Source organism: Schistocerca nitens, chromosome 4 (assembly GCF_023898315.1).
Source record: "Schistocerca nitens isolate TAMUIC-IGC-003100 chromosome 4, iqSchNite1.1, whole genome shotgun sequence".
NCBI lineage: Eukaryota > Metazoa > Arthropoda > Insecta > Orthoptera > Acrididae > Schistocerca > Schistocerca nitens.
The window spans coordinates 716,698,757-716,722,067 of record NC_064617.1 but is presented as its reverse complement, the minus strand read 5'-3'; the positions used below and the strand labels follow the sequence as shown (position 1 = coordinate 716,722,067).

The following is a 23,311-nucleotide window of genomic DNA, read 5'->3' as shown; positions in this document are numbered from 1 at the left end:
ACAGAATTGATGTGTAGAACGAGAACAACTCCAATGAAGATTGACAATATAAGACTGCCAACTGAGACATGCTTAAGGCAAAATTATTTCCAGTTTCATCATATTCTGTACTGTCAGTCAGATGGGTCAGCAATGTGGTCCCTTCTGAGCCCCTTATTAACAGAAATGTGGGTAGATAATTTTGGCCATATATTTTTAAATAAGGAGTCCTTGAATTCTAAAAACAGTATCACACCACTTAAGTGGATAATATACTGTTCTTGTGGACAGGCACCACAAGATAAACAATTTTTTCCAATATTTAAATTCACACCAAAGTAAAATTAAGTTTACCATGGAGTTGCATGGGTGACTCAATCAACTTCTTAGTCCTTACCATTGATATAGAAAATAAAAATATTTATTTAAGATATAGAGGAAAGTAACATCTACAGATACAGTAATGCCTGTCAATTACCAGCATCCTGTAACACACACACATGCAGCGTTCACTCCATGGTGCACCATCTGCTATCTAAACCATAAAACAATCAGATTTAGGAAATGTATTAAAATTAATTAAAGAAATTGCATACAGCAATGGTTATAGCCCTATCTTAACTCACAACTCACTTAACAGAATCAATCCCGTCTCCGGCCATCCTGATTTAGGTTTTCCGTGATTTCCCTAAATCGTTTCAGGCAAATGCCGAGATGGTTCCTTTGAAAGGGCATGGCTGATTTCCTTCCCAATCCTTCCCTAACCCAAGCTTGCGCTCCGTCTCTAATGACCTTCGTTGTCGACGGGACGTTAAACACTAACCACCACCACCACCACCACTTAACAGAAAAAAAGTGTGAGGGTAACTTCACTTCTATAATCTCTTCAGATGGCATTATATTACACTTACAACAAATAGGCCCCTGTGCTATATATAGGGAGCACTTCTCAGGTACTAACCAGCAATCTAAAATCCAGGAAGTATACACCAGTTTTCTATATCAGGAATGTTGTACACATTCTGTTCAAGAGTGGAATTTATAGGATTTTCTGCAATTTGTGTGGCTTATTATATGTAGCCCAACCAGGAAGGGCTGTAACTACTAGACTGACTGAACATTTAATGGTGTTGGAGACTGAAAAAGAAAAGATTCCACCTCTGCTGAACATGCTTAGAATAACAATATTAAATTTGATGTTCTTGATACAGCAAATAAACACAGGAGACTAACGCTGCTTGAAAGTTTTGGAATAAATAAACAACATAAAGATCAAATAGAGTTCCATTATTCACTCTTGCTAAAGTAACAGTAGCCAACTGATATTTTTCTAACCGTATGGTAATATGATTGTTGTAAACAGTATAACTAATCCCCATCAACTTTCCACGTTTTTTACCTGTTCACGACATTCACGAGTTGTTTTGTCCATAAGACATAATAATATATGCCAGTACTCACTTCTTTACTGGTTTGCCCTGTACATTCTCATACTTTTAATCTTTGAGTATAAAGATATATAAGGTTTATTTATTCACAACTTCTTTGTGTATTTCATTACACATGTGGCATTTATTTAGATATACATAGTTGTGAAAGGTCACATATCCTTTGAAAAACAATTTTTGAACAGCTATAAACTGTCTGTGATGTTCACACTACCAGTTTAGTCTAAGTTATATGAGGATGACCTAAAAAGTCAAAAGCCAGTTCACAATGATCTATAACATAATTATTATTGTGTAACTTCAATACCATCTGTGTCAGTTTTTGATACTTCGTGATTCTTAACATTTGACAACTCCATTAGTACAGTAAACTTGATGTCCAACTATGTATTAGCTCATCCAGTCTTTTAAATACAGTAAGCTCAGGTGCCATAAAAATGGAGACATGCTCCATTAAAATATTTTATGTAATACAATCAACGAGAATGCTATAGATAATGTAAATTACAGTAATTAAGATTTTCATTATTCTGACCACTTTTGTCAGATAATAGAGTACATAAATTCAGATGTACCAAAAATAACAAAAGTTGTTCTGCAGAAATGAACTCCGAATAGATCAAACATTAATGGATTTAAACACAAAGTAGTGGAGAAGAAATAGGATCCCTAGCAGCAGATGAAAAGGTCTAACAACAAATGGAAAAAAAAAATCTATTGAAATTTAGAAGGTAGTGAAACCCTGCCAAAATGGAAGTAATTCTAGACTGAAACACCTGTCAAGCTATATTAGCCTCAGGCAGAGTATACATGATATAAACCTGCTTTATAAAGTTATTACTCTGCAGATATTTAAGGAAAAATATGATCCAACAATGAAAACTTTTGAAACTGAATTCCTAAAATAAGAAATCAGATTAACAGCAAAGCAATAGAGCAATCTATCCAGGGAGCTAAATGACAAAAACCATAAAGGTCCCAAGAAGATGAATACAGTACAATTCAGCATAATGCATGATACCAACATTCTGAAAAACCCCAATACTATGTGTAATATTTTTAATGACTATTTCACTTCTCTTACTACCTAAATACTCCATATTTTCAATGCACAAGTCGACATCCCATGTTATCTCACTCCATGTACTGACTATCAACAAATAAACTTACAAATCTTAATAAGAAATTAAATATAAACAAATGTTTTTGTCCACCTTTAGCTCAGACATCCTGTATTTTGTAACTTCTGTTAGACATTTTTGAATATCTTTAGCCCAGATGCCCAGTATTTTGTTACTTCTGCAATGCTCAGGAAACATCTCAGAGAGAAATGTGGTAGCGTCTCAATGATAATGGGAATGGGGGGCCTCACTACCCTGCTGAAAAATGACTTCGGAGGCAACTGTGACACTGCATAGTTCACCAACATGTAGAGTTATGTGTGCCCTGTCACTGACACACATTACCTATGAGACTGAAGGCTGTTCATGAAACAGTGAGGATCACGTCTTGGAGATTGTCTCTATTGGTTGTGTATTTACAAAACAAGTTAAAACAGTGAGTTTTTTCATTACAAGGTCATGTTTGTGTATACTTCTAGCACAGACACCCTGTACATCAATGATCAGGGCCTGGAATTTAAAATGGGCTATTCACACCATACCAATGTAAATAATGTATACTCCATCTTGGCAATGGAAACTGGCGGCTCCAAATTTCTGATTATGTATGTTGATGAAAATTTATGGTGAACTACCTACATTAATTTTGTATGTGGAAAAGTCAACAGTGGCATACTAGTATGTTTCCTTAGCCAGCGGGCAAAAATAGTTCCTAGTCAAACATTAAAAATGTTATACTCTGGAACAGGCGCGGCTCGTGGTTTCTATACTGGGGAAGGCTGCGGCATTTATCGATCGGAGCCAACATAGACCTCGGGTTACGCTACAGATTAGTCTGACATAAAAAACTAAGAATTCAGGTGGACGGGGTGGGCAGATCACTCTCTACCCATAATTTTACGTACTGTATCTTCTATAATCAGGTATTAAATATCATTAGAAGCTAACTTCGAGTTAAAATCTTTGGTAAGTGTTTTTATACGTCATCATTACATTTTCTGACACTTTGCAGCAAATCATATGGAAAGACGCGTTTCGACGAGATCTTTAATGCGGGTCTGGATGCACAAAGTTCTTTCACTTTCATTCTATGGCCGTGTTCCAAGTTTTTGCCTATTAAATTGCACACTGAATTCATATTGCGCTTGTCTCACACTCGCGGTATGTCGCAGATATTCACCAGCAAGTAAAACTCACTAAAATCTTGCAAAATATACTCCGAAAAAGAAACTTGCTAATATTACACGGTATCAACAACAGCAGTCAGCATCAGCAAGCAAGGAAAGTAAAGTAACAGTACAAATTTCGCGCGCTTTCTCCTCTAACCACTTAGGAAACTCTCGCTAGATGGCAGTACTGGTATGTTACTGTAGTGTAGTGCACTCTGGCGGAATATTTGCAAACTTATTCTAAATGTGGATAAAATAGCCAATGGCTGAAACAAAACAACTATGTAAAACATTATCAAAACAATAATACTAAACGTCGATTAATGTCGCATCGAAGCGTAGTAGAGATGTGCAGAGACAGAGATTGGATAGCGAAGTTTCGGCCACTCTACATTCCTTTATTACATAGATAGTGGAACGTGAAAAACGTGTGGTGGTTGGTATGACACCCTTAGGCTGCAAGCTCTGAGCCTTCGGGTCGCCCATAAAGAGCAGTACTATGTAGAAGCCACGCCCCCATACCGCTACTACATGCAGCTTACGGACGTTCCAAGGCGCAGCCTAAACACTACTAACCGTTCGGAAAACATCTATCGATACAAACAGTTCCAAAAACGATGACCGCCGTTATTTTAATCGGAATGGGAAATATGCGAAATTCGTCCTGATAATTTAATTTATGTAATACGTTCTTGCGAAATTTACTTTAACATATATTTTGGGGCGGCTCCGCCTCAGAGCCTTTAATTACGAGCCGCGCCTGCTCTGGAATGATTTATCCCTTTCTTAATTATGTGGTGGAACTAAGGGGCTGTGCAGCTGATGTCCACTTAAAAATGGATTCAAAATAGGACTCACACAATAACCTGACAAACTTTACCCTTGTAGAAGAAGACTACTGGTGGAATGTAGATGCTTTAGGGGTAAAGGAGACCAGTCACCAAAGAGCAGTAGCGTTAAGTTGTCGATGGCACACACAAAAAAGAAAGAAAACTTGCTAGCTTTCAGAGTCAATCAATTCTTGAGCCAGAGTAGACACACACACACACACACACACACACACACACACACACACCTATTCCCTGACAACATGTTGCCGGCTGCGCACACAACATGTGACACACAGGTGTTAGAGCTCGTGGGGAACAACACACACTGAGGGTGATATGGAGATGTGAACTGGAAGAGGATGCAGGATGGAGGAAGGGGAAACTTGATTGGAGGGCATGGAGAGAATCAGTTAACTGAGATTCAGGCCAGAATGATTACAGGAGGAAAGGGTGTGTTGCAAGGATAGCCCTCATCTGTGTAGTTCAGAGAAGCTGGTGGTGGAAGGAATGATTCAGATGGCCTGGATTGTGAAACAGTCATTAAAATTGTTCATGTATAGTCAGTCTTAAGTTGTGCCACATGATGGTCACCTTTGTTCTTGGCAACAGTTTCGCAGTGAACATTCATCCTGGTGGGCAGCTCATTGGTAGTCATACTGACAGAGAAAACTGTGCAGTGTATGCAGCAAAGGTGGTAATTGACATGGCTGCTTTCTGGGTGGGCTGGCCTCTGATAGGGTACAATAAGCCTGTGACAGTACTGGAGTAGGAAGTGCTGGATGGTGCACCCAGGTCTTCCTCAGGGATATGATCTCTGTGCAAGGGGTTGGGAGTGGTAGTGATGGAGGGATGGACTAGGACATTGGGAAGTTTGGTTGTAGAGCATGGACCAGGTATAGCAAATAGGAGAGAGCTTGCTGAGTTTCTGAAGGAATGAGACTAGGGTCTCTTGGTCCTGAGTCCAGATCAGAAATATATCATCATCAACCCTCTTGATATCTTCATAAACTGGACTAAGAGCCAAGGCACTCTATCCTCAAGACACCCTATCCCCATTCCTTCATAACATCAAACCTGCTCTGCAACATTCCTCACCTAGTCCTCCTGAACCCAAGATTAGATTAGATTAGATTTACTTTCATTCCAATTTATCTGTAGTGAGGAGGTCCTCCAGGATGTAGAACATGTCAGAAAAACAACAATACATGACAAATATTTGCAACTAAAACAAATAAGCTAATGTACCATTCCACAAGTCCCAAGTGGAATGATTGTCATTTGTTAATTAACACTATATGAAAGAGTCATTTTACAAATACTAATGCACTGAATTTAAAATAAAAAAGTTTTTTATTTATTTATAAGGTAATAAATGTGTAATACAACTACTATAATACTTATTTACAAAGAACACATTACTGCACTGAAATTCATCAATGGAGTCGAAGGAGTTGGCCACCAATAAATCCTTTAGGCTTCTCTTAAACTGAATTTCATTGGTTGTTAAGTTTTTCATGGCTGCTGGCAAGTTATTGAAAATGTGTGTTCCTGAACAATGCACACCTTTTTGTACAAGACTAAGTGACTTTAAATCCTTGTGAAAATTATTCTTATTTCTAGTATTGATTCCATGAATTGAGCTGTTGGTTTGAAAAAGTGGTATATTTTTAATGACAAATTTCATTAAGGAATAAATATATTCCGAAGCAGCAGTTAGTATCCCTAGTTCCCTAAACAGGATTCTGCAGGATGTTCTTGAGTTCACACCACATATAATTCTTACTGCTCATTTTTGTGCCCAGAAAACTTTAGCTTGGTTTGATGAATTACCCCAAAAAATTATCCCATATGACATTATGGAATGAAAGTAAGCATAGTATGCCAGCTTTTTTATTTTTATATCCTGACCCCTATGTCTGACACAATTCACGTTGCAAATAGAGATTTGTTAAGACGCTTCAGCAGTTCTGTCCTGTGCTCCTCCCAGTTGAATTATTATCAAGCTGTAATCCCAAGAATTTAACACTGTCCACTTCTTCTATCTGCTTGTCATCGTATGTTAGGCATATACTCGTGGGACACCCCTTACAAGTTCTGAACTGCACGTAGCGTGTTTTCTCAAAGTTTGGTGACAAAGTATTGACTAGGAACCAGTGATTAACGTCTACAAATATTTTATTAGCCAATCTTTCTAAGACTACACTTGATTTGCTATTTATTGCAATGTTTGTATCATTGGCAAACAAAACGAATTTGGCATCTGGTAATGTTACTGATGAAAGGCCATTGATATACACAAGAAAAAGTAAGGGCCCCACAATGGAACCTTGTGGGCTCCCACATGTAATTAGTTCCCAGCTGGATGATGATTGATAGCTTGATACATGTCTCTTTCCTAATAACACCCATTGTTTCCTGCCAGAGATATAAGATTTGAACCATTTTGCAGCATTTCCTGTTACATTATAATATTCTAATTTACTGAAAAGGATATTGTGATTTACACAGTCAAATGCCTTTGACAGATCACAAAATATACCATTTGCCTGCAATTTTTTGTCTAATGAATTAAGCACATTTTCACTGTAAGTGTAGATAGCCTTCTCAATATCAGAACCCTTTAGAAATCCAAACAGTGACTTTGACAGTATGTTATTTGAGATAAGATGGTTATAAAGCTGATTGTACATTACTTTTTCTAAAATTTTTGAGAATGCTGGCAACAGTGAAATTGGAAGGAAATTTGATGCTATTTCTTTATCTCCCTTCTTAAACAGTGGATTAACTTCAGCATATTTCAACCATTCAGGAAATATTCCACTGATAAACGACTGGTTACACAGATAGCTTAATATGTTACTTAGTTCAGAATCACATTCTTTAATTAACTTTGTTGATATTTCAACATACCCATAGATGTTTTTGATTTTAAAGATTATATGATGGACATTATTTCTGCTGGGGTACATAGGGCCAAATTCATATTATGGAAGTTACTTGAAATGTCTGCTCTGAGGTATTCCATAGCAGCATCTACCGAACCTGACAAACCCATCTTTTCAGTAACAGTTATAAAATGTTTGTTAAAAAGTTCTGCAACACTAAACACATCTGTCACCAATGTATCATTTACTCTTAATGCTATTTGTTCCTCTTCATGTCTGGTTCTACCGGTCTCCTACTTCACTATATCCCATATTGTCTTTATTTTGTTATCTGATATGACTATCTTTTCCTTGTAATATATTTGCTTTGATATCTGTATCACAGTCTTTAATATTTTGCAGTATTTCTTGTAATGTGCTATAACATCAACATCGGAACTGTTTCGGATTGACAGATACAGTTTTCTTTTTGTTTTACAAGGTACCCCTATTCCTTGAGTAATCCATGGCTTCTTTGTAGACTTTGCTCGAACCTTGGTAAGTGCAGTCTTCCTGGATGTTGACCTCCACCTCTGTGATGGCTTCATCCACACATCCATTAACATCAAACCCCAACAGTACCTGCATTTCAACAGCTGTCATCTTATCGACAACAAAAAAATTCCTCTCATACAGACTGAGCACCTATGGAGGACGTATTTCAGTGATGAGAACTCCTTTGACCACTATGTTTCATGTGGGCCTTCACAGACAGCCCACTACCCCTCCCCTCAAACCTAATTCAAATACAGATTTCCTATGCCATGTCCTCACACATTTGCAATCTTTCCACCAACCCCAAGAATCAGCTACAAAGGAATGCCCCTCTTGTCATTCAGTATCACCTAAAATAGACCAACTGAACCATATCCTTCATCAGAGCTTTAATTATCTATATTCATGTACTGAAATTTGTTTATTTTTTTGTTTGCTGTCTATATAACAATTAGTTTTTGGACATTGTCGCAGATTTTAGCTCACATATACAAAGGTTTAGTTAACATTTGTAAGTGCACACTTTGATATAAATAGTGAAGGTTTTATTGTAAAAACAAACTTATGCTATATGCACTGTTTACAGGAACTTAACGACATGAAATATAAATTCATACACTTGATACCACCATGTGAAGATCAGAACTCATCACTTTTGTGTTACAATATGTGGGTGTATCACTCCAAAGTATATTTGTCTCAAGCTATTATGGTCCAGAAAGACTGAGACCCTTTCCAGTAGATACAGATTTGTACTGATTTTCTTACAAATACGATTATATGTTCTTTCTGTAATCGGTGTTCATCAACAATTATACCCAAAAATTTGTGTTTGTGTGTGTAACTAAGGGCCAATGGAGATATAAATAGAGTTCTATTTATGTTCTGATTATAGCTAAGCATAAATTGCAGTGTCAGTGTCTTCTCTTTACTTATTTATGAGCAGCTTATTTGCAGTATGATAACCTGACAGAAAATTATAAGTGATTTCATGACTGTTTGTGGTAGTTTTCATATCACTGTTCCATCTGACAAAAGATGTGTCATTGTGTCATCAGCACAACTTACAACCTTGTAGTTTTGGGGTTCAGTTACATCATTAACATACACAAGGCCCCAATATCCTTCCTTGGAGCACACAATGTTGAAATGTCTTGTGGGTTGATTTGGTTATTAGCAACTGTTCATTCCTTTTACAAGTAAACTTGGCACACTATTTCCTTTCTTTCAAATAGGCTACCACTCTCATTCCAAATGCTTCTAATTTATGCAGTAGAACTGTATGATTCACAGTATCAAAAACTTTACTCATATTCAAATAGGTGCTTATTTATCTCCTTCATCTAGCTTGTTTAATATTTGATGTATAACAACTGCTACTGCTGTTACAACAGATCTTCCCTTACTAAAACCATGTTGTAGATTGTTAAATACATTATGTTTGATGAAATACACCTCAAGTTGATTTAATATTACTTTCTGTACAAATTTCCCAAGCTCTGAAGTTAATGAAATTGGCCTATAGGTTTTCATGTCAGTTCCTATTCACTTCTTATACACCGATAGGATTTCAGTGATTTTTAAAAGATTACGGAATTCTCCATGATAGAGGAAGATATTTATTAAATGTGTCAGAGGTTTCACTCTTCTCTGCATTCCTTTAGCAGCTTAGGTGAAATGTTGTCCCAGCCACAAGACATTTTAGCTTGAAGTTTTCAAATGACTGCTAGGAAGTTCCACTCAGTAATGCCATAGATGAAAAAAGATTGGCTACATTTTGCAACATTTAAATTCGGTGCCCAGTCATGTGTTTCATTTGTACCAATTGTATTAAACATCTGTATAAATTGCTCACACACTTCTTTTGGATCATTTGTTAAATCATCATTTTCTTTTCCTGTTTTGCTGGTCTGTTCATGAGATTGCTGTTTCCAACATTCTTTACACATTATTTTCCAGGCTGTTTTACTAACGCAGGTTGAGTTACTTAATGACAGGCAATTTTATGAGCTTTAAGGTTAGTAAAATAATATTTGTATTTCTTTCTGAGCAGTTTGTATTTTGTTAAACAGCATTGTAATTTAGTACCTCTAAAGAGTATGTAACAGTCTTTCATGTTCTCTCTCAGTTCAATGATTTCTGGAGGCAAATTCTCAGCTTTGGGATTAATAATTTTGTTCACTTGTTTTACTTGAATAGTTTATACAAATTTTCCCATCTATCATTTACATTTGTTGCATTGTAAACTGGTTCCCATTTTTCATTACTTAATGCCCTCTTAAGTCTATTTTAATTAAATTTTCTTTTATACATTAACATATCACTTTTAGTTATATCTACATTCCATACATCAATTTCCATACTAATGGATTTGTGGTTGTATATGTCGTTTTCAGTGATGGTTTCATTTAGGTTCTCCTTTGTTATGTTTGTGAATATGTGGTCAACACATGTCTGTCTTTCTACAGTACTTCTTGTACGCTCTGGGTTAATGTGATAATAGCTATAACACTGAATGAAGTCAACATAACACAAATAATTATTGCTTTTATTTAAAGAGCCTATGTTGATGTCTCCAAAAGAAAGTACAGTTTTTTTACACTGATGTCTTCCCAGCAGGTCCTCCAGACCACTGAAAAATTCTCCAGTACTGCTTCTAGATGACTTATACAGAGCTGCTATAATCAGGCTGATGTTCCCTAGTTTTACATTTACTGGTGGAGCCTCAAGAACCATTTCTTTACACGGAACATCAATTTGTTTGACTTTTTCACATGCTTTATCATTTCTGCTATGAATACCTACCCCTTCAACTTTATGTATCCTTTTGCAGTACAAGTTTACAAGTTTGTAATTTCTTAGCCTGTGTCCACATGCTTGCTCTTCCTTGCAATCTAATTCCCTCGCCATGAAGAAATGTGATTTTGATTCATTTAGGTATACATCCAAATCCTCCATTTAATTCATTATATACTGAACATTCTGGTATGTAAGTAAATTCCCCCCCCCCCCCCCCCCCGCCTCCCCCCTCCTGAACCATGGACCTTGCTGTTGGTGGGGAGGCTTGCGTGCCTCAACGATACAGATAGCTGTACCGTAGGTGCAACCACAATGGAGGGGTATCTGTTGAGAGGCCAGACAAACGTGTGGTTCCTGAAGAGGGGCAGCAGCCTTTTCAGTAGTTGCAGGGGCAACAGTCTGGATGATTGACTGATCTGGCCTTGAACCACTAACCAAAATGGCCTTGCTGTGCTGGTACTGCGAACGGCTGAAAGCAAGAGGAAACTACAGCCGTAATTTTTCCCGAGGGCATGCAGCTTTACTGTATGATTAAATAATGATGGCGTCCTCTTGGGTAAAATATTCTGGAGGTAAAATAGTCCCCCATTCAGATCTCCAGACGGGGACTACTCAAGAGGAAGTTGTTATCAGGAGAAAGAAAACTGGCGTTCTACGGATCGGAGCGTGGAATGTCAGATCCCTTAATTGGGCAGGTAGGTTAGAAAATTTAAAAAGGGAAATGGATAGGTTAAAGTTAGATAGAGTGGGAATTTGTGAAGTTCGGTGGCAGGAGGAACAAGACTTTTGGTCAGGAGAATACAGGGTTATAAATACAAAATCAAATAGGGGATATGCAGGAGAAGGTTTAATAATGAATAAAAAAATAGAAGTGCAGGTTAGCTACTACAAACAGCATAGTCAACGCATTATTGTGGCCAAGATAGACACGAAGTCCACGCCTACTACAGTAGTACAAGTTTATACGCCAACTAGCTCTGCAGATGATGAAGATATTGATGAAATATATGATGAGATAAAAGAAATTATTCAGGTAGTGAAGGGAGAAGAAAATTTAAGTCATGGGTGACTGGCATTCGACAGTAGGAAAAGGAAGAGAAGGAAACGTAGTAGGTGAATATGGATTGGGGCTAAGAAATGAGAGAGGAAGCCGCCTAATAGAATTTTGCACAGAGCATTACTTAATCATAGCTAACACTTGGTTCAAGAATCATGAAAGAAGGTTGTATACATGGAAGAACCCTGGAGATACTAGAAGGTTTCAGATAGATTATATAATGGTAAGACAGAGATTTGGGAACCAGATTTTAAATTGTAAGACATTTCCACGGGCAAATGTGGACTCTGACCACAATCTATTGGTTATGAACTGTAGATTGAAACTGAAGAAACTGCAAAAACGTGGGAATTTAAGGAGATGGGACCTGGATAAACTGACTAAACCAGAGGTTGTACACAGTTTCAGGGAGAGCATAAGGGAACAATTGTCACAAATGGGGGAGAGAAATACAGTAGAAGAAGAATGGGTAGCTTTGAGGAATGAAACAGTGATGGCAGCAGAGGATCAAGTAGGTAAAAAGACGAGGGCTAGTAGAAATCCTTGGGTAACAGAAGAGATACTGAATTTAATTGATGAAAGGAGAAAATATGAAAATGCAGTAAGTGAAGCAGACAAAAATGAATACAAAAGTCTCAAAAATGAGATCAACAGGAAGTGCAAAATGGCTAAGCAGGGATGGCTAGAGGACAAATGTAAGGATGTAGAGGCTTATCTCATGAGGGGTAAGATAGATACTGCCTACAGGAAAATTAAAGAGACCTTTGGAGAAAAGAGAACCACTTGCATGAATATCAAAAGCTCCAATGGAAACCCAGTTCTAAGCAAAGAAGGGAAAGCAGAAAGGTGGAAGGAGTATATAGAGGGTCTATACAGGGGCGATGTTCTTGAGGACAATATTATGGAAATGGAAGAGGAGGTAGATGAAGATGAAATTGGAGATCTGATACTGCATGAAGAGTTTGACAGAGCACTGAAAGACCTAAGTCGAAACAAGGCCCCGTGAGTAGACAACATTCCATTGGAACTACTGACGGCCTTGGGAGAGCCAGTCCTGACAAAACTCTACCATCTGGTGAGCAAGATGTAGGAGACAGGCGAAATTCCCTCAGACTTCAAGAAGAATGTAATAATTCCAATCCCAAAGAAAGCAGGTGTTGACAGATGTGAAAATTGCCAAACTATCAGTTTAATAAGTCACAGCTGCAAAATACTAATGCGAATTCTTTACAGATGAATGAAAAAACTGGTAGAAGCCGACCTTGGGGAAGATCAGTTTGGATTCTGTAGAAATGTTGGAACACGTGAGGCAATACTGACCTTACGACTTATCTTAGAAGAAAGATTAAGGAAAGGCAAACCTACGTTTCTAGCATTTGTAGACTTAGAGAAAGCTTTTGACAATGTTGACTGGAATACTCTCTTTCAAATTCTGAAGGTGGCAGGGGTAAAATACAGGGAGCAAAAAGCTATTTACAATTTGTACAGAAAGCAGATGGCAGTTATAAGAGTCGAGGGACATGAAAGGGAAGCAGTGTTTGGGAAGGGAGTGAGACCGGGTTGTAGCCTCTCCCTGATGCTATTCAATCTGTATATTAAGCAAGCAGTAAAGGATACAAAAGAAAAGTTCGGAGTAGGTACTAAAATCCATGGACAAGAAATAAAAACTTTGAGGTTAACTGATGACATTGTAATTCTGTCAGAGACAGCAAAGGACTTGGAAGAGCAGTTGAACAGAATGGACAGTGTCTTGAAAGGAGGGTATAAGATGAACATCAACAAATGCAAAACGAGGATAATGGAATGTAGTCAATTTAAATCGGGCGATGCTGAGGGAATTAGATTAGGAAATGACACACTTAAAGTAGTAAAGGAGTTTTGCTATATGGGGAGCAAAATAACTGATGATGGTCGAAGTAGAGAGGACATAAAATGTAGACTGGCAATGGCAAGGAAAGCATTTCTGAAGAAGAGAAATTTGTTAACATCGAGTATTTAATTAAGTGTCAGGAAGTTGTTTCTGAAAGTATTTGTATGGAGAGTAGCCATGTATGGAAGTGAAACATGGGCGATAAATAGTTTAGACAAGAAGGGGAATAGAAGCTTTCGAAATGTGGTGCTACAGAAGAATGCTGAAGATTAGATGGGTGGATCACATTACTAATGAGGAGGTATTGAATAGAATTGGGGAGAAGAGGAGTTTGTGGCACAACTTGACTAGAAGACATGTTCTGAGGCATCAAGGGATCACCAATTTAGTACTGGAGGGCAGCGTGAAGGGTAAAAATCGTAGAGGGAGACCAAGAGATGAATACACTAAGCAGATTCAGAAGGATGTAGGCTGCAGTAGGTACTGGGAGATGAAGAAGCTTGCACATTATAGAGTAGTGTGGAGAGTTGCATCAAACCAGTCTCAGGACTGAAGACCACAGCAACAACAACAACAACAACAAGTATTAAATTGGAATGTTTTACTCCAAAAAAGCATCCCTCTTACTGTTGTCTTTGGCAATTTTGTATAAGTCACCTTTCTCTGCAATAATTTTGCTTATTTTCTCACATAAAAGTTTCTTGCCTTCGAAATTTAGATGCATCTCATATTTGGTATGTAGGCATTTGTCCATTTTACGTATATCCACTATTCTATATTTTCCAAATGAAGCACGCATCTGTTAGATTTTGATGTTAATTTTTCATATCTCCTTGTTGACACACGAGTTGCATATTAGGTCATGCCTACGAGGCAGCGTTGCAGCTAGTTGCATTTTGACATTTGTTAGCTTCTAAGAACTTTTACAGGCTTGCTAAGCAATTTTTTGCCTCATTTCTTATGACATTGTTGGCACCAGCTATGTTCACAACATATTCATTTTTCACCATCCTTTTTTTCCTGTAGCTTGACACTGGTAAAATTTTTCATACTTGCAACTGGTTTTACTATTCCCATTGCTTGTCTAGTAAAATACTTGACAGGTTTCTGACATGGTTGTCTGTTAAGAAAAGGACACTGTACCTTTTTTGTGACTGATGCTTGATTCTGTTATCACTGTGTTTTGCTGTTGTTTAGTTTTCTCCACCCCTGCGTTGCTTATGAACTTCATTTCCATAACATTTCATACTTTCATGTTTGTCACTAACACTTGTTTCAGTAGTAATTGCAGTTTGATTATCATCAGCAAATGTATACAATTTTCATGGTAATAATGGTTCACACACTTTACAGATGTTAGTTTTTTTCATATTCAATTTGGAACAGTGTGGCTAGGACCTGAGTGACATCATGCCCAAGACTCTTCCCACCCATCCTAAAGTGGTATTCCATCACTCACTCAACCTACACAATTCCTAGTCCACTCATATATCACTAACACTTCCAACCCCTTGCGTGGCAATCATCACTGTGGAAGACCTAGGTGCAAGATCTGCCTGGATAACCTTACAGCACTTCCTTCTACAGTCTGTCACAGGCTTATCCTTCCCTTCAGAAGCTGCACCACTCAGGAAACAGCCATGTCATATACCAACTCTGCTATAAACACTACACAGCTTTTTATATTTGTAAGACTACAAATGGCCACCAACAAACTATTACCACCAACAAAGTTGACCACTAAGCCCAACATGCCCAATTTCAACGGTTACTTCACAGCCTCGCCTATGTGTAATCTTCTCCCCACCACCGGTTTTTTCTGAACTTCACAGATTGGAATTATCCTTGCAACAAATCCTTTCCCCCCATAATTGTCCTGGCCTCAATCTCTGGTAACCAGCTTCACCCACAATCTCCACCCAACAGTTTATCCTTTCTCCATCGTATTACCCCCTGCCAATTCATGTCCTCATATCATCTTCAGTGTGAGCTGTTCCCCACTACTCTGACATCTGTGTATCACATGTCTAGCCTATGCACCTGCCAATCCTCCCTCCTGCATTCCTAGCCAGCAAACCTGCTGCCTCCCTCCAAGGCACTAGCCATTCATCACTAACCTCTCTTCCTGCCTCTACCCAGCCCATCTGATGCAACTCCTAACCCAACCTAGCCCATCTTGCAAACTGCAATGCTAGAATTGTGCATCCAGTCGGTACCATGGAGGGACATGGGTGTGTGAAAGCATGCATGTGAATGTATTTGTGTTCTAGCTCAAGAAAGGGTTTACTCTGAAAACTTGAGCAAGTTTCCTTTCTTTATTCTGTGTGTCTGTCAACAACTAGACACTCGTACTTTTCGATGAGTGGCTTCCTTTACTCCTACAGTATTTAGAAACTTTTTCCTTGTGCAGAAAAGAGTAAATTACTCAGTAATGACAGTTTTCAGTGTTCTACATAGTGATAACAAGAGTCTTGCTCTTGATACACCAAAATCCACCAAGAGCAAATTGAAAGAATAATTGTTACAAAATACCTTCTATTCAATTAGTTATTTGTTTAGCAGAAATGAGTGCATACAGCAAGAAAATTGTGTTTCATTCAGTTGTAGACAGACGATCCAAAAAGTAAAAACTATCAATATATCGTAATAAGCATATGGACGTATTTATTGTATAACTGAGATGGGCCATTTAGTGCAGGGATAAATATATTTTTTGTCATAAAAGATGTAACTGATTTACAAATGTTTAGCTATTACTAATATCAATCTAATGTCTTGTCCTGTATATCTTGTTGTATTATGTACATTATTTATTTCTACTTATTATGATGTAACTTTAGCTGATATGAATATTACCTTGAAGCTGTAATATTGTACTCTACTGTATCCATTATTGTACATTTTATGGAATATACATGATTGTAAATATTGTAAAAACACTGACTTGATCCACATCCTAGAAATTCTAATGCTACTGAGATCAAAAAATCTCACAATTAAATAAATATTACATTTTGCAACCATAATAGAATTATTAAATTTGGCCTCAAATATAACAAGTGTTTTCTTATCTGAGCCAATGAAAACAACAAAAAATAGAAAAGAATATAATGACGAGAATGGGTGGGCTACACATAATCCAGAGCTCCAAAACATAGAGACTTTCCACTGAATCAGTAATGAAGTATGGGGGAAAAACCAGAGAGTGATGTTGTTACATCTATTATATTTATGTCACATACTCCAATTTGTTATTAAATTAATATACACTTACCTTTGAGTCTTCCCCATAAGATGGTGCTGTAATGGTTAAGTAATAAACATTATTTCCAGCCAGGGATCGGCACAATAACCTAAGTTTGCTGTATGTTGACTTTATTGGATGATTCTGTAAAAAATGAAAAAAATTATGCTAAAAATCAATATGTATTTGATTATCTGGAGGGGCAACTTCAAACTTGAAAGTTATGTAGATAGATGAAGGTTATCCTCAGAATTTTTAGTTTTAGGACAAACCTTCTATTGCACTGCAGTGCCACAGAATTTTGAATTAATTAAATGCTGTAATATGCCAGACATTTAAATAAATAAACAATGTTTCCTTATAAAATGGAGACATATTTGAAATGATTTACATTTAAATATCTGACTATGGTAGCTAACAACTGAACGTGCTGTATTACATTATTTCTTAATGAACAATCTGAGAAGTATGTTTCAGCTGAACATTATTTTTCACTTATTGAAAGTAATACTTCACTTACATAATTATCTTGTTTATTAACTTAATTCAGCAACTGAAATGCACAGTGAACATTTTTATCAGGACACTAATAGAAACAGATAACTGTCAGCAATAAAAAGCAGTTTAAAAAGTTCTGGACTGTTTAATCACCAGGGAAGTGAAAGACTGTATTTGGTGGTTTTCCCAGATGTATAGTATAAAAAGGAAGGGGGGAATGAAAGATCCCTTCAGCCAAAATTAGATAAAGCAGAGAGAGATGTGGGCAGGTTAAGGATGGAGAGAGTGTAATGGAAAATGTTGTTCAACTCGAATAATATTATTCACTTATTCCTCACAAGCCAATAAAAGATGTCCACATAAAAATTTTGGATTGATGCATGAGCAGATTCAGAGAAAGGCAACTGAGCATCTCCACTGCAGTGAATGGGTTGCTTATGCTTTGAAATCGTGGCTTGGCTGTGTCTTAGAAATTAGGGAGTAGATTGGCAGGGGATAATGTCAATGCCTGACAAACAGTTGGAGAGACATAATGTAAAATGTCATTCTGTTCTAAGATTCTATTTCGGGATTTTGTTCTGGTCTACAAATTAATAAGAGATCTGAAACTTCCTGGCAGATTAAAACTGTGTGCCCGACCGAGACACAGTTTTAATCTGCCAGGAAGTTTCATATCAGCGCACACTCCGCTGCAGAGTGAAAATCTCATTCTGGAAATAAGAGATCTGTTCACCTCACATTATAATTGTTATATATGTGCAATAAAATACAGAAAAGTATTTAGAAAGTGGTTACATCATTTCATAAAAACTTGTGCAGATCAGAACTCAGTTACAGCACTCAACCCTCCGCAGATGGTGAAGAAGTCAAGCAGCACAAATCAGTGGCACTATATAGCAGGTCCACTGAATCAAGAAACTTCAAGAAAGGTGGCCATATGAACATAATTAAGGTAAAAATTACTGTGATATCATAAGGATGACGAATCATTTGTGGAAGTAACATGCCATACTGACTTCATCCAGCTAAAAGAAAATGGATGTTACATTCCAAGAGATTGATGAAGTGCATAAGGAAACAAAGGGAAAGTTACAGGACTTTTTCTAAAAGCCTTGAGGTAAATTTAGGAAACATGTTTGACCCACTGCTTCACATATGAAATCAATAGGTATAGCTAGAACACAACAAACTGTTAGGAGATCTGAAAAGTAAGGATGCAGGAAAGCCATTATGTGAAAGAAATTTTGGTTGTTGTTAAAGTATATTTACAACAAATGATGATCATGAAAAAAGTAGTTACTTTGAAAAAAACCACATATTCTCCCTCTTACACTAATCACCTGCTGATTTTGTGTACTAGTTGATTTCAAAAGTTACATAGCATGACTGTTTTCAGAGAACACTATCTGCTGTCTATTTACTGGAAAAGTTAAGAACCTGTATAATATGAACATTAGTATTACTAGAATTTACATCCCGAGTCCAAAAATTCTCATAAACTGTAGAAGGAGTGGCTAGTAATGCATGAAACTCTTTTACTTTATTTTCAAATTCTGACTTGGAGATTGCTTGCTCCCTTCCTGATGTCTGCTAACAATCTGTTATGCAGTTTTTGCAACTGCTATTTCATAAACAAAATATTTTACTACAGAATATAAAGAAATGCTGCTGGGATGAAAACTTCTGGGCAAATACAACTCAGTACTTCATTTTCAATAAGGAGACATTGACAGAATGGGTACCATCATGAGATCAAATGTTTACTAATGCTAATAGAAAACACTTCAAAGTAGAAAATATTAATCCTAGATTTCATAAATTATATGCTCAGTTTTCAGGGAGGAAAGATGAAGTGGTTGGAGATGGCTTGAAAAGGAGTGAGGGGCAAATCACTTAGATCACAAGTTGAGAGAGCTCCTGATGTACATATACTGAGTTGGAAGACAACACAGTTCTTGGAGGCAATCAAGGGAAATGCAGTTGTGTACAGGAAGTTTGTACAATGAGAAACTGTTGCAAAACTGCAAGAAAAACTTGGATGATCAACGCTTGGTTCAACAAATATTAGCTGACCTTTGCAACATATAAAAATGTGTTGAAATGTATACGAGACAAGACTCATTGTTTGATTAAATTATCACTGATTTATTGGTGGAGTAAATAATGTCAAGTATTTAGGATTTCAATTCATGGTAAATTAAAATAGAATGAAAACACAAATCTAGTTTTGGGGAAGCAAATGCCAGACTGAGATTAATTTAAAGATTCCTGAGGAAGAGTACCTTAACCCTGGAAGAGGTTCCCTACACAAATCATCCAACAAATTCAGCAGTTTAGTATCATTCCGGAACATGCTGCAGTAATCTAATCAGAACACTTGGTATTTAGACAACTGCTTCACAACACATTTTTTCATTATGTCCTTTGCAGTCATTAATACTACTCTTTCCTCAGAAATAGTCCAGAGCATAAGTATAAAACTACAACTTTTACAAAGACTTAAAGGCTTAAAACTAGTACAGAAAGGATTCAGATATGTGGGTTCTATGTATTGAACAACCTTTCAGAGCACACTGAATGTCTCATGACTAACACGGCGGGCTACCTCTAATGAGTACAATGTTAAACTCTCTTCCATATTCCTTTTTGGTAATGTGATGGAGTTCCAGATTAAATTAAACAAAATTCTGTTGTGCAGATCCTACTACTTCAATTAAGAGAATCTTCACAGAAACTGTAAATCAGAAAGTATGCCTCCAAGAATGTAACCAAAGATCATCCACAGATGTATTTCTTATACAAATGACACAATGAGCTTATATGATGATTATCAGCTGTTGTGACTTCTCAAGTGACATGATCCAATCATTGTTTTTCAGTACATTTCAAGCATTTGATTCTGTGTATTTCTGCATTAGACACAGCATTGCTTTGCCAAAAATTAGACAGAAAGCACAGATGACAGAGTCATCTACAAGTTATCAAGCAGAAGTGGTGGGATCTCCTCTCTCCTTTAGAATGGTCACAGCCAACCTTCTTCCATAAGATGAAAAACTGGCACTCTCACACTTGGTTCCATTTCTAGCAATCATCTTTGTAGAGATATTCAACTTGACCTGCTGTGGTGGATGTGGTGAGGATTGACATAGACCAGAATCAGAATCCTTCTCCACTAATCCCACCTTATTCACATGGTTTCCATCATCATCATCTTTACTTGTCTCTGGTACAAAATCCTCATCTTCATCACTGAAGTCAATTTAAAGTTCAACATTAGAATTCTCTAAGAGACCAACATTTTTTTTTTTTTTTTTCACCAGAAAGTTCACACTTATGAAACATCATGAGTGATTGTATCAAATGCTTTTTATTAGTCTAGGAATATGCTCAGGGTATGTTCCTTCTTATCTAAGGCCTGTACCATTTCATACAGAAAAGAAAATGTTGCTGTTTTGGTTGAATGATATTTTCTAAAAATATGTAATGATTCTATTAGTGTATTATATTTATTTATGAAATTAGATGGTCTTTCATGTAAAAGATTCTATAGAATTTTTGAAAATAGACAATAGAGAAACAGGTCTACAGTTTAACACCCCTTTCTGGCTTCATTCTTTGTGTAGTGGTTTCACTTTAACAATTTTTAAGCAAGTTGTAAAGTTTCCAGTTGAGATGGACAGGTATACAAGTTTTGTCAGTGGTTCAGAGATCATGTCTACACATATTTTTACAACAAAATCTAGCATATTGTCTATTCCTAATGAGTAGTTGATTTTAGAAGCTTGATTTCTTGCTGTTCCTCTTGTATTCTAGCTGGCATGACAAATAATGTGTTATCTACTGATCAATGTTGATGTATGCAGGATGTTTATTGGTGAAATTTTGCTTGTACATGTTCTATCACATTCAGAAAATAATGGTTAAACACATTAGTTACACTCTTGGTTTGCTGATAGTTAATTCACAACATAGGAATAAAAAATGATTCTGTGATCTTTCATATTTTATTAATTTACTACACATTTTATTGACCAAATCTCTGTTGAAACATATAACTCATACAAGTTAGCCACCAAAATATACAAATATTCATATGCAAGTCTTAATATGGGCCACCCAATCCAAAAATCTTCAGCTGCAGGTGAGCTCTTACACAACTAACATCTCCACTTGAGGGCATGGCTGCTCAAGCCAGACTTCACAAAATCCTCACTAGAGTACCAACTAATTCAGGAGGTACATTGAGGAAGGAGGATGGGGAATACACAAAGATAGCACATGAGTCATTGGAACTGCTCCTCAAAACTCACTTTCCTCAATATGCTATGGCGGAAAACATAGACCAGAATGCAATCCATGTTAGACAATGGTTCTCAGGTACTCGAAGAGAGGACTGGGAATTGGCCAAGGAGTGCGTTGACTTCAATAAAATCCAATGGGCAGTGGGAACATTCCAACCATTCAAGTCACCTGGCCCAGATTGAATCTTTCCAGCTCTCCTGCAACAGGCAGGAGAGAATCTCATAAGAATCCTATGCGGGGTATTCAGGGTTAGCCTAACAGCAGGTATCATTCCCAATGCATGGAGGGTAGAGGACGTTGTTTTTACTCCAAAGCCAGGGTGAACTGATCAAACCAAGGCCAAGGATATGAGACCAATCAGTCTGTCCTCCTCCATTCTTAAAATATTGGAAAAACTGGTTAATGTAAATTTTGGAGAGAGGAGGCTAAATAGGGCTCCTCTACATTCAAACCAACACACATATCAACCAGGTAAATCATGTGACACAGCTCTCCATCAACTCATTGGGAGGGTGGAGGAAGCATTTCACTTTCAAGAAATAGCCCTCTGCATCTTCCTGGACATCGAGGAGACATTTTAGTAACACAACCTTCAATTCCATGGTTAGGGCAGCAGAGGTGCATGACCAAGGGACCACTATATGTAAGTGGACTAGGGCCATGCTTCATGGAAGGAAGGTAGAGGCCACCATGATGAATGAGAAGATGGTAATTAACCCCACTAGAGGTTGTTCACAAGGAGGAGTTTTGTCCTCTTTATTGTGGAATCTAGTGGTGAACAAACTCATTGCGGAACTAAATTCCAGACAATGCTTTTGACAGGGATATGCAGATGACTTTGTCTTAGTAATACCTGGCAAATTTACTGACACTGGTAGGAATATGGCACAAGGTGCAGTGGACATTGTGCAAGACTGGTCCATTAAACAGGATCTAAGGGTTAATCCTAACTACATGGTTGTGGTACCATTCACTAAGGAGCATATCCAACACTCAAGTTGGAATCTAAAGCTCTTCGATGAAACTCAACCTGTGAAGGGGATAGTGAAATAGCTAGGGGTAACCTTAGATGAGAAACTAACATGGACCTCTCACATTAAGAGCATCTGCTCTGAGGTGGAAGGTACTCTAGTGAGTACCAGTGTGGCAAAAACTGGGGCCTAAGCCCCAAAGGAATGCACTGGATATACACCATGGTTGTTAGACCTAGGATCTCCTACAGGGCTGTGGTGTGGTGGAAGAAGGTAGAACAGCAGATTGCAGGTAAGGAGCTTGCTAAGGTGCAGAGACTGGCCTGCTTAGCCATAACAGGGGGAATTAGCAGCACACCAACCACTGAGATGTAAGCCGTGCTGGACATGCCTCCACTAGACCTTTGGGTCAAGATGGAGGCAGCAGCTGGTGCATACAGACTGAAAACTGGTAAAAACTGGATCTCATTGGGATATCCAGAATCACACACTAAAATAGTGTGTGAGGTAAATATAGGAGAGGCTAGGGAAATGCTGGCTGACTGTGTAATAACTCCCAATTGCTTTGACAAGCCTTACAATATAATAATTAGAAGCAGGGAGC

At 37.4% G+C, this 23,311-nt stretch overlaps 1 protein-coding gene across 1 annotated transcript in view; it reads right to left on the bottom strand.

Annotated features, from left to right (window-relative positions):
• Positions 1-23,311, bottom strand: part of LOC126252533 (cytosolic carboxypeptidase Nna1) — a 666,898-nt gene that overhangs the window by 440,202 nt on the left and 203,385 nt on the right. Inside the window, 1 exon segment of the mRNA XM_049953428.1 lies at positions 16,967-17,080. Within this exon segment, the coding sequence (XP_049809385.1) occupies positions 16,967-17,080 (114 nt within the window).